The sequence below is a fragment of the Coregonus lavaretus genome (genome assembly GCF_964263955.1).
Source record: "Coregonus lavaretus genome assembly, contig: HAP1_SCAFFOLD_7661, whole genome shotgun sequence".
Classification (NCBI taxonomy): Eukaryota; Metazoa; Chordata; class Actinopteri; order Salmoniformes; family Salmonidae; genus Coregonus; species Coregonus lavaretus.
Window position 1 is genome coordinate 7,501 of NW_028159235.1, and position 16,634 is coordinate 24,134.

The following is a 16,634-nucleotide window of genomic DNA, read 5'->3' on the forward strand; positions in this document are numbered from 1 at the left end:
GCTGATGCAACTGATCAGACCGTTTAGCTTAAAATGTTGATAAAGTTGTTTTCCTTCATATTATAAGCTCAACAATGCACACATGGCTGTAGGCTATGCACAAATGTTCCAAAATGCAATTAGCGGGAAAACACTGTTCTCAAAAGCGCACCGCACATATGAGCGGTTTCATGTGGCAGAGATGAAAATATCCATTGGAAAATGAAGAAAGGGGAGATCTAAAGATGCATCTACTAACTAGGGGTTGGCTATTATGACTAGGATTATGCCTGCTGGACAATAAAATAACGTTGATTTGAAAACCAATAGAACATGAGAAACATGCTGGTTTCAATGGCATATTAAGTGTTTATTAAAAAGAATTCCCTCAACATTTTTATGGTCGTATTTTGGCTACTTTGAAACAAGGTAAGACATGTCCAGGTTTTAAACAATTAAGTTTATGGTTAAATAGTTTCAAAATGCTGACCGCCTCCGCTCAGATTCAAGGTGGGTGATATGCGGTGCTCAACAGGCACTGTCTTCTGACCATTTGATCCGAATGAACCGTGCCTAGAGAATCAAGCCTTTAGACGTTTAATGTTAATTATCCTTCATTATATTTGTCAAACATGACTGGCGTTAAGCCTATGTTTATGTATTTAAAACTCATTCAAGTTTGGCTCCATTTTCTGGCGACTCCCTCATGTCAGCATGGGTTTGGACCTGAGGTTTTAGTCAATATGCAGATCATTTTCACTTTGACATCTAGGCTTTTTTTATTTATGTACATGGAAAAATAGATTTTAAAATAATTCAGATGTTGGCCTCTGATCCAATTCTGATCAGAGGAATTGTTTGATATTGTTATTAATTTTGTTTTTTTTGTTAACTTAAATCTATATTCTTCTTGTCCGAGTATTTTCTTTACTTTACTGAGATGTTTTTGAGATGGGATGTGAAGTTTGGAGAGGAAGCATAACACAGCATACACACGGGAAACTGTTGAGCGTGGAAAACCCAATAGCGTTGCAGTTCTAGACACAAACCGATGCGCCTGGCACCTACTACCATACCCCGTTCAAAGGCACTTCAATCTTTTGTCTTGCCCATTCACCCTCTGAATGGCACACATACAGTGGGGGGAAAAAGTATTTAGTCAGCCACCAATTGTGCAAGTTCTCCCACTTAAAAAGATGAGAGAGGCCTGTAATTTTCATCATAGGTACACGTCAACTATGACAGACAAATTGAGAATTTTTTTTCCAGAAAATCACATTGTAGGATTTGTAATGAATTTATTTGCAAATTATGGTGGAAAATAAGTATTTGGTCACCTACAAACAAGCAAGATTTCTGGCTCTCACAGACCTGTAACTTTTTCTTTGAGGCTCCTCTGTCCTCCACTCATTACCTGTATTAATGGCACCTGTTTGAACTTGTTATCAGTATAAAAGACAACTGTCCACAACCTCAAACAGTCACACTCCAAACTCCACTATGGCCAAGACCAAAGAGCTGTCAAATGACACCAGAAACAAAATTGTAGACCTGCACCAGGCTGGGAAGACTGAATCTGCAATAGGTAAGCATCTTGGTTTGAAGAAATCAACTGTGGGAGCAATTATTAGGAAATGGAAGACATACAAGACCACTGATAATCTCCCTCGATCTGGGGCTCCACGCAAGATCTCACCCCGTGGGGTCAAAATGATCACAAGTGAGCAAAAATCCCAGAACCACACGGGGGGACCTAGTGAATGACCTGCAGAGAGCTGGGACCAAAGTAACAAAGCCTACCATCAGTAACACACTACGCCGCCAGGGACTCAAATCTTGCAGTGCCAGATGTGTCCCCCTGCTTAAGCCAGTACATGTCCAGGCCCATCTGAAGTTTGCTAGAGTGCATTTGTATGATCCAGAAGAGGATTGGGAGAATGTCATATGGTCAGATGAAACCAAAATATAACTTTTTGGTAAAAACTTGTCGTGTTTGGAGGACAAAGAATGCTGAGTTGCATCCAAAGAACACCATACCTACTGTGAAGCATGGGGGTGGAAACATCATGCTTTGGGGCTGTTTTTCTGCAAAGGGACCAGGACGACTGATCCGTGTAAAGGAAAGAATGAATGGGGCCATGTATCGTGAGATTTTGAGTGAAAACCTCCTTCCATCAGCAAGGGCATTGAAGATGAAACGTAGCTGGGTCTTTCAGCATGACAATGATCCCAAACACACCGCCCTGGCAACAAAGGAGTGGCTTCGTAAGAAGCATTTCAAGGTCCTGGAGTGGCCTAGCTAGTCTCCAGATCTCAACCCCATAGAAAATCTTTGGAGGGAGTTGAAAGTCCGTGTTGCCCAGCGACAGCCCCAAAACATCACTGCTCTAGAGGAGATCTGCATGGAGGAATGGGCCAAAATACCAGCAACAGTGTGTGAAAACCTTGTGAAGACTTACAGAAAACGTTTGACCTGTGTCATTGCCAACAAAGGGTATATAACAAAGTATTGAGAAACTTTTGTTATTGACCAAATACTTATTTTCCAACATAATTTGCAAATAAATTCATTACAAATCCTACAATGTGATTTTCTGGAATTCTTTTTCTCATTTTGTCTGTCATAGTTGTCTGTCATAGTTGACGTGTACCTATGTACCTATGACGTGTACCTATGTACCTATGATGAAAATTACAGGCCTCTCTCATCTTTTTAAGTGGGAGAACTTGCACAATTGGTGGCTGACTAAATACTTTTTTTCCCCACTGTACACAATCCATGTCTCAAGGCTTAAAAATCCTTCTTTAACCTGTCTCCTCCCCTTCATCTACACTGATGGAAGTGGATTCAATAAGGGATCATATCTTTCACCTGAATTCACCTGGTCAGTCATGTTCCTGGTGTTTTGTACACTCACTACGTACGCTTCCGTACACACTCCTCTGTCACTGTTTCTGAGGCAGCAGTGGCACTGACCTCACAGAGTGAGAGAACAAGCTTTTACTTATCCTTCTGTCTCTCTTTCTCTCTCCTCCATTTCTCTCTCTCTCTCTCTTTCTCTCTCCCCCGTCTCTCCTCTCTCGCTCTCTCTAAGCTGATGGATGATGTCATTAAGTCCTCTGGTAGAAGGAGGCATTAGAACAGTGAGATAAAACGGAGAGAGAGAGAGAGAGAGCTTAAGAGAGAAAGACAGAGGAGGGGATAAAGGGAGGAGGGAAGGAGCTGGAAGAGGATTTGTTTGAGTCTCCCTCCCCATTCCTTCCATTATCTAGCATACACACGGTTTGCTCCCTCCCTCCCTCCCCCCCTCCCTCCCTCCCTCCTCCCTCCCCCCCTGATTAAACGACAGAGCTCTTAATGGGTGGACACAACACACACGGACAGGGTTTAACAGGGGGGTACTGTAGTTAATGGTGTACAATAAAGTGCTATAATGATGGTTATAAATTGTCCAGTATAAATGTGTGTTGGACAGTTAGCCTACACAAGACCTTATGACAGACTGAGACAGACAGAGGAGTGGTTAGTGGGGATGATCACCCTCCCTCCACAGTGGGGCGGCAGGTAGCTTAGTGGTTAAGAGCGTTGTGCCAGTAACCGAAAGGTCGCTGGTTCTAATCCCCGAGCCGACTAGGTGAAAGATCTGTCGATGTGCCCTTGAGCAAGGCACTTAACCCTAATTGCTCATGTAAGTCGCTCTGGATAAGAGCGTCTGCTAAATGACAAAAAAAAAAAAATAATAATAATAACAGTGTGTCTGTGCGTTAGTCCATGTGAGTGAGGCTGCTGTTTAGAGAGAGGGGGGAGAAGGGGCCAGTGGGAGAAAAGAGGGGCACAGGATGGAGGGAGGGAGAGAAGGGGGTGCCCGTGTGTGTGTGTCGGAGCCAGAGATGCAGAATAATCACATTATGTGCGGTCTGGCGACCTGGCCATTGTCCAGCCATAGTGTGTGTGTGTGATTCCTGGTAGTCCTATAGCTGTAGGGAGAGAATGGGGTCATAGCTCTGTCTGTCTGTCTGTCTGTCTGTCTGTCTGTCTGTCTGTCTGTCTGTCTGTCTGTCTGTCTGTCTGTCTGTCTGTCTGTCTGTCTGTCTGTCTGTCTGTCTGTCTGTCTGTCTGTCTGTCTGTCTGTCTGTCTGTCTGTCTGTCTGTCTGTCTGTCTGTCTGTCTGTCTGTCTGTCTGTCTGTCTGTCTGTCTGTCTGTCTGTCTGTCTGTCTGTCTGTCTGTCTGTCTGTCTGTCTGTCTGTCTGTCTGTCTGTCTGTCTGTCTGTCTGTCTGTCTGTCTGTCTGTCTGTCTGTCTGTCTGTCTGTCTGTCTGTCTGTCTGTCTGTCTGTCTGTCTGTCTGTCTGTCTGTCTGTCTGTCTGTCTGTCTGTCTGTCTGTCTGTCTGTCTGTCTGTCTGTCTGTCTGTCTGTCTGTCTGTCTGTCTGTCTGTCTGTCTGTCTGTGTCCTGCTGGTGGGGAGATGGAACAGCAAACACACAGCAGCAGCTGGACTGGGTCTGTGTGTGTGATATCGCCAATGAGATAACACTTCCTGTGATATCGGGCGATGAGATAACACTACCTGCTTCCTGTCTCTTCCGCAGTGCCGGCATCGCCGTGGGTTTCTATGGAAACGGGGAGTCATGTGACGGAGCCAACCGCCTGGTGTATTCTCTACGGCACGCCAACCGCACCGTGGCAGGGGTCGGCAAACTGGTGGGACAAACACACACAATAACCACACAGAGCGCTAACATCCCTCCACTTTCACCCTACCACACAGAGCGCTAACATCCCTCCACTTTCACCCTACCACACAGAGCGCTAACATCCCTCCACTTTCACCCTACCACACAGAGCGCTAACATCCCTCCACTTTCACCCTACCTTTCAAGACCTTCAAGATTCCAAAAAACACTCACAAATGTGTGTCTCTCTGTCTCTCTCTCTCTCTAGGTGGCGGACAGTGCCCTGTCTCTGAACCAGACAGTGGAGGGAGGTCTGGTCCAGTTGGAGACGGCCTACTCTGAACAGACTGACTATGTGTCCATCGTCCAGAAGCTACAGGGTCAGCTGGATGAACTGGTTAGACTGATGGTGGACATACCCTTCTGGAGTAACTCTGATATCTCACTGGAGGACCTGGCCATCAAGACTGAAGCCTTTGACTGGTACAGGTGGGTTAGAGCTGTTTAAAGGTAGTATATATGTTTAGTATTATAGTTATATCTTCTGGGGTAACTGAAGACCTGCCTCTGTGTTATATATTGTGTTATTTATTTCCAGGTGGCTGGTGAACCTGACTCTGCTATATATTGTGTTATATATGGTGCATTCGGAAAGTATTCAGACCCCTTGACTTTTTTAACATTTTGTTACATTACAGCCTGATTCTAAAATGTATTAAATTGTTTGTTTCCCTCATCAATCTACACACAATACCCCATAATGACAAAGCAGAAACAGGTTTTATAAATTTTTGCTAATTTATTTAACCTGAAATATCACATTTACATAAGTATTCAGACCCTTTACTCAGTACTTTGTTGAAGCACCTTTGGCAGCATTTACAGCCTTGAGTCTTCTTGGGTATGACGCTACAAGCTTGGCACACCTGTATTTGAGGAGTTTCTCCCATTCTTCTCTGCAGATCCTCTCAAGCTCTGTCAGGTTAGATGGGGAGCGTTGCTGCACAGCTATTTTCAGGTCTCTCCAGGGATGTTCGGTCGGGTTCAAGTCCGGGCTCTGGCTGGGCCACTCAAGGACATTCAGAGACTTGTCCCGAAGCCACTCCTGCGTTGTCTTGGCTGTGTGCTTAGGGACGTTGTCCTGTTGGAAGGTGAACCTTCAGCCCAGTCTGAGGTCCTGAGTGCTCTGGAGCAGGTTTTCATCAAGGATCTCTCTGTACTTTGCTCCGTTCATCTTTGCCTCGATCCTGATTAGTCTCCCAGTCCCTGCCGCTTAAAAACATCCCCACAGCATGATGCTGCCACCACCATGCTTCACTGGTCATCAGACCAGATAATCTTGTTTCTCATGGTCTGAGAGTATTTAGGTGCCTTTTGGCAAACTCCAAGCAGGCTGTCATGTGTCTTTTACTGAGGAGTGGCTTCCGTCTGGCCACTCTACCATAAAGGCCTGATTGGTGGAGTGCTGCAGAAATGGTTGTCCTTCTGGAAGGTTCTCCCATCTCCACAGACGAACTCTGGAGCTCTGTCAGAGTGACCATCGGGTTCTTGGTCACCTCCCTTACCAAGGCCCTTCTCCCCCAATTGCTCAGTTTGGCCGGGCGGCCAGCTCTAGGAAGAGTCTTGGTGGTTCCAAACTTCTTCCATTTAAGAATGATGGAGGCCACTGTGTTTTTGGGGACCTTCAATGCTGCAGAAATGTTTTGGTACCCTTCCCCAGATCTGTGCCTCAACACAATCCTGTCTCGGAGCTCTACGGACAATTCCTTCGACCTCATGGCTTGGTTTTCGCTCTGACATGCACTGTCAACTGTGGGACCTTATATAGACAGGTGTGTGCCTTTCCAAATCATGTCCAATCAGTTGAATTTACCACAGGTGGACTCCAATCAAGTTGTAGAAAAATCTCAAGGATGATCAATGGAAACAGGAAGCTCAATTTCGAGTCTCATAGCAAAGGGTCTGAATACTTATGTAAAGAAGTTATTTCTGTTCTTTATTTTTAATACATTTGCAAAAATATCTAAAAACCTGTTTTCGCTTTGTCGTTATGGGGTATTTGGGTGTAGATTTATGAGGAAAATAATTAATTTAATCAATTTTAGAATAAGGCTGTAACATAATGTGGGAAAAGTCAAGGGGGTCTGAAATCCTTTTCAAATGCGCTGTATTGTGGTATATATTGTGTTTTATATATTTCCAGGTGGCTGGTGTACCTGACTCTGCTGCTCTTTGATGTTCTGATTTGTCTGCTGGTTCTGTTCGGACTGATACGCAACTCTAAAGGCACTCTGATTGGGTGAGCCACACCACATGACGACCACAGAGAACTCTGATTGGCTACCAGAAAGATGGGATGGAGGGAAAGAGATAGGTCTGAGAGAGAGAATTGAATGAGGACAGGGAGAAGGAAAATGAGTAGAAAATAGTTACTAGTTAGAGGGGACAAGAATATGAGAGAGAAGGGGAGAGAGTAGCTGGTAGAGAGAGAGAGGGGGGAGAGAGGAGCTGGTAAAGAGAGAGAGAGAAGGGGAGAGAGGAGCTGGTAGAGAGAGACAAAGAAGGGGAGAGAGGAGCTGGTAGAGAGAGAGAGAGAAAGGGAGAGAGGAGCTGGTAGAGCGAGAGAAGGGGAGAGAGGAGCTGGTAGAGAGAGAAGGGGAGAGAGGAGCTGGTAGAGAGAGAGAAGGGGAGAGAGGAGCTGGTAGAGAGAGTGAGAAGGGGAGTGAAAAGAGAGAAGATGAGAAGAGAGAGTTAGTCAAGAGATGATTAGAGAACAAAGTAAAGAGAGATGGATGGTGGGGGTAAGAGAAAGGCAGGGAGAAAGAGATGGATGGTGGGGGTGAGCGAGATGGTGAGAAAGAGAAGGTGGGAGTGAAAGAGAGAGATGGTGGGAGTGAAAGAGAGAGAGAGAGGATAGCAGTAAGAGAGAGAGATTGTAGGAGAGAGTGAGAGAGAGGGAGAGAGAGGAAGAGCGAGAGATTGACAGAGTGGGAGTGAGGACACATTAACACCATCTTGTGTGCATGACTCATGTTTCACAGGTTGTGTGTTACATGTCTCTGACTCAACCCCACATTGTTTTACACACACACACATGCATACATACATTAAGCAGTGATTTCACAGTGTTGAACATTATGACGTGTTAATTCCCCTCTCTCTCCCCTTCTCCCTCTCTCTCTCTCTCTCTCTCCCCCTCTCTCTCTCTCTCTCTCCCCTCTCTCTCTCTCTCTCTCCCCCCTCTCTCTCTCTCTCTCTCCCCCCTCTCTCTCTCTCTCTCTCTCTCCCCCTCTCTCTCTCTCTCTCTCCCCCCTCTCTCTCTCTCCGCCTCTCCCTCTCTCCCTCTCCCCTTCTCTCTCTCTCTTTCTCCCCCTCTCTCTCTCCCCCCTCTCTCTCTCCTCTCTCGCTCTCCTCTCTCTCCCCTCTCTCTCTCTCTCTCTCAGGGTGTGTTTGTTGGGTGTTCTGACTCTCGTCATCAGCTGGGGGTCTCTGGGACTGGAGCTGGCAGCTGCCGCGGTGAGTGTCTCCATGGAAACGTGTCGCTAGGACAACGGCAGTTTATTTTGACATTACATAATTTCACTGGATTTCTATTGGCTTAGACAAAGTAGTGCAGATAATTAATATGTAAAGTCAATCCAAGTGACAATCACCCTTAAGATCTAAGATACCTTACTTTCAATTTGATCTGTACTGTATGTTTGATTGTGGTTGTGTTGTGGTTATGTTGTGATTGTGTTGTGGTTATGTTGTGATTTTTTTAGTGGTTATGTTATGGTTGTGTGTGTGTGTGTGGCTGTATTGTGGTTGTCCGATGGTCATATGGCCTCTCCTTCACAGACGGCCAGCGACTTCTGCGTTTCCCCGGATACTTACATCACCAGGGTAACCAAGGAGAACGCTGTCATCAACCAAGGTAGGGGAACGAGGGAAGGACCAAGCTGGATGGAAGGAGTTGGAGACTGAAAGATAGATGGAGAAAGGGACTGAAGGACAGGGGGAAGTGATGGATGGAAGGAGTTGGAGACTGAAAGATAGATGGAGAAAGGGACTGAAGGACAGGGGGAAGTGATGGATGGATGGAAGGAGTTGGAGACTGAAAGATAGATGGAGAAAGGGACTGAAGGACAGGGGGAAGTGATGGATGGATGGATGGATGCATCTCTGTCCTCTGGGGTCCATCAACCTTCACCCTGACTCTGATCTCACCACTGTGTGTGTTCCACTGGGGAATATAAATGATTGACAGTTTGCTATCTGAAAGCCCTATCTCTCTGTGGCTGTTTAACGCTCCAGCAACTCTTCTCTCTCCTGACTGTGTGTGTGTGTATCCTTCATCTTTTCATTCAAGCTATTGTCTTATTATCGACCTCCGTCTTATTATCTACCTCCGTCTTATTATCGACCTCCGTCTTATTATCTACCTCCGTCTTATTATCGACCTCCGTCTTATTATCTACCTCCGTCTTATTATCGACCTCCGTCTTATTATCTACCTCCGTCTTATTATCGACCTCCGTCTTATTATCTACCTCCGTCTTATTATCGACCTCCGTCTTATTACCGACCTCCGTCTTATTACCGACCTCCGTCTTATTACCGACCTCCGTCTTATTACCGACCTCCGTATTATTAATGCAGTCAGTCTGTCCAGAGTGAGCTTATCTCATTATTCTACCCTCCTCTCTCCTTATTATTTTTAGTATTATGTATTAGTATTAGTAGTATTATTAGTATTAGTATAATTTATTAGTATTATTATTAGTATTGGTATTTTACAATGGCTTTTTTTTCTTCTCCCAGACAATTGGCCAGTTTTATTTATCGTTTTTTTTTTTTTAATCAGCCAAAAGCCGGCTATTACCGGCTAACAGAAGCCCTTGTGGGTGTGTTTACATTGGGGTTGATAGTCTTGCTCAGCAGCCTGTTTCAGTTCATGTTTGTTTGTTCCTTATCAGTCTGAGTTTTAATCATTTACTGATGCATTTACTGATGCATTATAACTCGTTTTTCAACCACTCCACAAATGTCTTGTTAACAAACTATAGTTTTGGCAAGTTGGTTAGGACATCTACTTTGTGCATGACACAAGTAATTTTTCCAACAATTGTTTACAGATACATTATTTCACTTATAATTCACTGTATCACAATTCCAGTGGGTCAGAAGTTTACATACACTAACTTGACTATGCCTTTAAATGGCTTGGAAAATTCCAGAAAATGATGTCATGGGTTTAGAAGCTTCTGATAGGCTAATTGACATCATTTGAGTCAATTGGAGGTGTACCTGTGGATGTATTTCAAGGCCTACCTTCGAACTCAGTGTCTCTTTGCTTGACATCATGGGAAAATCAAAAGAAATCAGCCAAGACCTCAGAAAACAATTTGTAGACCTCCACAAGTCTGGTTCATCCTTGGGAGCAATTTCCAAACGCCTGAAGGTACCACGTTCATCTGTACAAACAATAGTACCCAAGTATAAACACCATGGGACCACGCAGCCGTCATACCGCTCAGGAAGGAGACGCGTTCTGTCTCCTAGAGATGAACATACTTTGGTGCGAAAAGTGCAAATCAATCCCAGAACAATAGCAAAGGACCTTGTGAAGATGCTGGAGGAAACAGATACAAAAGTATCTATATCCACAGTAAAACGAGTCCTATATCGACATAACCTGAAAGGCCGCTCAGCAAGGAAGAAGCCACTGCTCCAAAACCGTCATTAAAAAGCCAGACTACGGTTTGCAACTGCACATGGGGACAAAGATCATACTTTTTGGAGAAATGTCCTCTGGTCTGATGAAACAAAAATAGAACTGTTTGGCCATAATGACCATCGTTATGTTTGGAGGAAAAAGGGTGACGCTTGCAAGCTGAAGAAAACCATCCCAACCGTGAAGCACGGGGGTGGCAGCATCATGCTGTGGAGGTGCTTTGCTGCAGGAGGGACTGGTGCACTTCACAAAATTGATGGCATCATGATGAAGGAAAATTATGTGGATATATTGAAGCAACATCTCAAAACATCAGTCAGGAAGTTAAAGCTTGGTCACAAATGGGTCTTCCAAATGGACAATGACCCCAAGCATACTTCCAAAGTTGTGGCAAAATGGCTTAAGGACAACAAAGTCAAGGTATTGGTGTGGCCATCACAAAGCTCTGACATCAATCCTATAGAACATTTGTGGGCAGAACTGAAAAAGCGTGTGTGAGCAAGGAGGCCTACAAACCTGACTCAGTTACACCAGCTCTGTCAGGAGGAATGGGCCAAAATTCACCCAACCTATTGTGGGAAGCTTGTGGAAGGCTACCCGAAACGTTTGACCCAAGTTAAACAATTTAAAGGCAATGCTACCAAATTCTAATTGAGTGTATGTAAACTTCTGACCCACTGGGAATGTGATGAAAGAAATAAAAGCTTAAATAAATCATTCTCTCTAATATTATTCTGACATTTCACATTCTTAAAATAAAGTGGTGATCCTAACTGACCTAAGACATGGAATTTTTACTAGGATTAAATGTCAGGAATTGTGAAAAACTGAGTTTAAATGTATTTGGCTAAGGTGTATGTAAACGTCCGACTTCAACTGTGTGTATATGTGGTATATAGTTTGGACACACCTACTCATTCCAGAGTTTTTCTTTATTTTTACTATTTTCTACATTGTAGAATAATAGACATCAAAACTATGAAATAACACATATGGAATCATGTAGTAACCAAAAAAGTGTTAAACAAATCAAAATATATTTATATTTGAGATTCTTCAAATAGCCACCCTTTGCCTTGATGACAGCTCTGCACACTCTCGGCATTCTCTCAACCAGCTTCATGAGGTAAATATATATTTTGATTTGTTTAACACTTTTTTTGGTTACTACATGATTCCATACATGTTATTTCATAGTTTTGATGTCTTCACTATTATCCTACGATGTAGAAAATCGTAAAAAAAATAAAGAAAACCCCTTGAATGAGAAGGTGTGTCCAAACTTTTGACCGGTAGTGTGTCTGATTGTTTGGACGTCCTTATATAGACTGTGTTTCTCCTCATTACCATACTCTATCATCTTCATTATACATTATCGTCTTTAGGGATCGTTGTAAATAAGAATTTATTCCATTTGATCTGATTCAATAGTGGGTTAAATAAATACATGATTGAATGTCGATATGCGTCTGTTTTTCCTCTCAGATATCCTGCAGTATTACCTGAGGTGCAGCAGTGGCCAATCAAATCCTTTCCAGCAGGTACGACTCCGCCTCCTCCACACACACATTCTAATCAGGAAGAATGAAGGGCTGTACTGAAGTCCTGTGTGTGTGTGTGTGTGTGTGTGTTTTGCAGAAGCTGTCTGGCAGTCACAAAGCCCTGGTTGAGATGCAAGATGACGTGGCAGAACTACTACAATCAGCTATACGGGATTACCCCAACACCAAGGTAGGGGTGTGTGTGTGTGCGGGTGCCGGTGTTCATGCGTGTGTGCTTTCGGTGCGTGTGTATGTGTCTGTGAGAGTGTAACCTCTGCTGTGGCTCCCTAGGGGAATCTGGAACAGATCCAGACCGTATTGAACTCTACTGAGGTTGGCCTTCATCAACTCACCGCTCTAGTCGACTGTCGCAGCCTGCACATGGTGAGATACAGGGGAGGAGCGCCTCTACTTCAAAATAAATCAATATATCACCCCCTCCCTCCCCCTGTTCATAACTGTTCATTATTTATCGATGGGGGTAGCTACTCTATCTTCCTCTGGCTTTCTTTCTCTCTCTCTCTCTCTCTTTCTATCTCTCTCTCTCTCTCTCTCACTCCCCCCCTCTCTCTCTCTCTCTCTCTCTCTCTCTCTCTCTCTCTCTCTCTCTCTCTCGCTCTCTCTCTCGCTCTCTCTCTCTCTCTCTCTCTCTCTCTCTCATCTCACCCTTCATGAAAATGACAGTGATTTCCCTCTTCTTGAAGTCCAGAAAGAAAAAGCTTTTTAAATCCCACCTCCATTACACATTGATGCTTGTCAACGGTGGCCATTTTCAAACGGTGTTGTCGTGACTGTTGTGATGAGTAAGAGTTGTTACCAGGGAGATCTCAAACCACCAAGCTGTCTCTTTCCTCAAATCAAACAACTGACAACAACCCTCATAGGACAATATGACTCACTACTGGTCTTCTCTTCTCTCCACTTCTCACTTATTCACTTCTCTTATCCTCTTCTCTCCTCTTCTCTCTTCTTCACTTCACTTCTCTTATCCTCTTCTCTCTTCTCTCCTCTCCTCTCCTCTCCTCTCCTCTCCTCTCCTCTCCTCTCCTCTCCTCTCCTCTCCTCTCCTCTCCTCTCCTCTCCTCTCCTCTCCTCTCCTCTCCTCTTCTGTTTTCTCTCCTCCTCTCCTCCAGGACTATGTCCAGGATCTAACAGGGTGGTGTGATATTGTAGTGTTCCAGGACTATGTCCAGGATCTAACAGGGTGGTGTTATATTGTAGTGTTCCAGGACTATGTCCAGGATCTAACAGGGTGGTGTTATATTGTAGTGTTCCAGGACTATGTCCAGGATCTAACAGGGTGGTGTTATATTGTAGTGTTCCAGGACTATGTCCAGGATCTAACAGGGTGGTGTTATATTGTTGTGTTCCAGGACTATGTCCAGGATCTAACAGGGTGGTGTTATAGTGTTGTGTTCCAGGACTATGTCCAGGATCTAACAGGGTGGTGTTATATTGCTGTGTTCCAGGACTATGTCCAGGATCTAACAGGGTGGTGTTATATTGTAGTGTTCCAGGACTATGTCCAGGATCTAACAGGGTGGTGTTATATTGTTGTGTTCCAGGACTATGTCCAGGATCTAACAGGGTGGTGTTATATTGTTGTGTTCCAGGACTATGTCCAGGCTCTAACAGGGTTGTGTTATGATGGAGTGGAAGGGCTGATCTACCTGGTGCTGTTCTCCTTCATCACGGCTCTCATGTTCTCCTCCATCGTCTGCAGTGTGCCGCACACCTGGCAGAGCAAGAGGTAACACACCCGAACACACACACACAACACAAACACCTGAACACACACATCTGGCCCATTCCCTGCTAAGACACTGATCAGATCTTACTACTACTACTAATAATACTACTACTACTACTACTACTACTACTACTACTACTACTGCTACTACTACTGCTACTGTACACAGCCTTCATGTTTAGTCTAGTGCATCTGTCTGTTTGTCTGTCAGACTGTCGTCGGTCTGCCTGTATACACCTGTCTCCCAGTTTTCTTTCACATCTTCTAGTTGGTTCAACACCGTTATTTTCTGTCCCCCCTCCTTCTGTTTCTCCTCTTCCTCCTCCTCGTCCTCCTTTCTCCTTCCAATGTTCTGATTCGGAAAACCTGTGACTCGGAATCGGGACGATGGAATCGTCAGTAACAGTTGATGGGAACACGGATCATATCATATAGATAAAGGGTCATTGACGGTTTGGCCCATGGCGTATATTTTGGACTATACATTGACTTCTCAATTGACATCTCTAGTGACAGAGATTCTATCTACCCCCGCATCGACCTACACCTGTGTTTCTATCATCTAGAGGAGAGCCACTGGCAGAGTGCTTCATATAAGGACTGGTTTTTGAGCCCTTTTTGTGTGGATGAGTTGTGTGTGTGGATGAGTTGTGTGTGTGGATGAGTTGTGTGTGTGGATGAGTTGTGTGTGTGTGGATGAGTTGTGTGTGTGGATGAGTTGTGTGTGTGTGTGTGTGTGTGTGTGTGTGTGTGTGTGTGTGTGTGTGTGTGTGTGTGTGTGTGTGTGTGGATGAGTTGTGTGTGTGTGTGTGTGGATGAGTTGTGTGTGTGTGGATGAGTTGTGTGTGTGTGTGGATGAGTTGTGTGTGTGTGTGTGTGTGTGTGTGTGTGGATGAGTTGTGTGTGTGTGTGGATGAGGTGTGTGTGTGTGTGTGTGTGTGTGTGTGTGTGGATGAGTTGTGTGTGTGTGTGTGTGTGTGTGTGTGTGTGTGTGTGTGGATGGATGAGTTGTGTGTGTGTGTGTGTGGATGAGTTGTGTGTGTGTGGATGAGTTGTGTGTGTGTGTGTGGATGAGTTGTGTGTGTGTGTGTGTGTGTGTGTGTGTGTGTGTGTGTGGATGAGTTGTGTGTGTGTGTGGATGAGGTGTGTGTGTGTGTGTGTGTGTGTGTGTGTGTGTGTGTGTGTGGATGAGTTGTGTGTGTGTGTGTGTGTGTGTGTGTGTGTGTGTGTGGATGGATGAGTTGTGTGTGTGTGTGGATGAGTTGTGTACAGCTCTTTATGTGAGTGTGACAGCAGTAGAACCTTATGAAATAGTACTGCTGCCCCCTGGTGGTCTAAAGCGATAGCAGTTGAAGCTTCTCCTTAAACCAGTGCTGGCCTCTTCACAGCCCATTCAATCTAATGACCAATCTAAAGTTCTACAAACATAGTTTATATCCTGTTTAGTTGACCTGTACTCCACCACCTTCCCAATAAGCACACGTCCTATCTGATTATTTCCATATTTTCCGTTGACAATCGTTATACGTTTTTTTATCATTGTATGTCACAGCAGAAAATGGTTTACCAACTGCGGCCATTTTTTTCTTACCTGATTCGTTTTTTTTTCGGACATTTTGTATGAATTTGTATTATTTATGGTGCACTCAAGAGTTCAGATGCATGAATCAAATAGCTTGAAATGAATGCTCGCTGTGGGGAGTCAGTCATTGCCTGCAGTTCAGGGGAATCGATTCAGATGATTCCTTTCTAAATAAGCTAAGCTTCGCTCCTTTCCTCTTGCTGTATATCCTTGCTGCTAAGGCAAAGCTGCTACTGAGGATGGTGATGATGGTGAAAGCTGTATGATATCTCTGGCTCCTTCTATAATTGGCTGAAATAGACTTCTGATCTTTGACCCCTGACAGTGTTCTGCAGTGTTCTGTGACCTCTGTGACCTCTGTGCTTTGGGGTGGGTTGGTGCCTGGGGGTTGGTGGTGGTGGGGGTGTTTTAGGGGGTGTTTTGTGGTTATTCTTGCCTGGCATCTCTCTGTTGCACAATACCAACACAAGAGAAATTAGGTGGTTTAGTGTGAACCTGCCCCTAGACCCTGATCTTGGGTCAGTTTAGCATTTTCCCCACTAATGGTTAAGGTCAGGTTTGTGTGAGGGGAAGCTGATCCTAGATCTGTACCTAGGGGAAATTCACCCTGAGTGTGTATTATCCTCCTCCAGGGGTCCTGTGAGTCTGAGTTGACCCTCTATCAGCTCCTCTCTCCTCTGTTCTCACTCACTGTCTCTCTCGGATCTCCCCTCCCTCCCTCCCCTCCCTCCCATCTACCCTCACCTCCCTTCACCTCGCCCGGCCCCTCCCCCCTGGCCCTGGCCAATGAAGGACGGATGATGAGGATGGCGAAGACGAGTCTGGCGCCCACGGCAATCGGGGGGCGGGTCCTCATGATAACCTGTACCGCGTGCACATGCCCAGCCTCTACAGCTGTGGTAGCAGCTACGGCAGCGAAGCTAGCATCCCCGCTACGGCCCACACTGTCAGCAATGCCCCTGTCACTGAGTACATGTGAGTTAGCACCCCACCGGTAGCCGCTAGCCAAAACAACACACTGCCTGCTACACAAGCTCAAGCTAGCAACGCGATCGCCATTGCCTGCCATACATTATCACTAGCTAGCGAGTGAGTTAGCCTGCTAGCCACGTGAGTTAGCACCGCTAGCAGAATCGACACACTGCCTGCTACACAAGCTCAAGTTAGCTACGCAATCGCCATTGCCTGACATACATTACCGCTAGCGAGTGAGTTAGCCTGCTAGCCACGTGAGTTAGCACCGCTAGCAGAATTGACACACTGCCTGCTACACAAGCTCAAGTTAGCCACACGATCGCCATTGCCTGCCATACATTATCGCTAGCTAGCGAGTTAGCCTGCTAGCCACATGTCAGTTAGCACCGCTAGCAGAATCGACACACTGCCTGCTAC

The 16,634-nt window shown here is 45.1% G+C and overlaps 1 protein-coding gene across 1 annotated transcript in view; it reads left to right on the forward strand.

Moving 5' to 3' along the window:
* LOC311123146 (protein tweety homolog 3-like) overlaps positions 1-16,221 on the forward strand; it is a gene marked incomplete at both ends in the record, with an annotated part of 21,459 nt that extends 5,238 nt beyond the window's left edge. The window contains 10 exons of the mRNA XM_084197412.1: positions 4,570-4,681; positions 4,922-5,142; positions 6,857-6,952; positions 8,097-8,169; positions 8,494-8,569; positions 11,855-11,910; positions 12,008-12,100; positions 12,202-12,294; positions 13,524-13,660; positions 16,035-16,221. Of these exons, the coding sequence (XP_084053538.1) occupies positions 4,570-4,681; positions 4,922-5,142; positions 6,857-6,952; positions 8,097-8,169; positions 8,494-8,569; positions 11,855-11,910; positions 12,008-12,100; positions 12,202-12,294; positions 13,524-13,660; positions 16,035-16,221 (1,144 nt within the window). The remainder of the gene's footprint in view (positions 1-4,569; positions 4,682-4,921; positions 5,143-6,856; positions 6,953-8,096; positions 8,170-8,493; positions 8,570-11,854; positions 11,911-12,007; positions 12,101-12,201; positions 12,295-13,523; positions 13,661-16,034) is intronic.
* Positions 16,222-16,634: the final 413 nt, after the last annotated feature.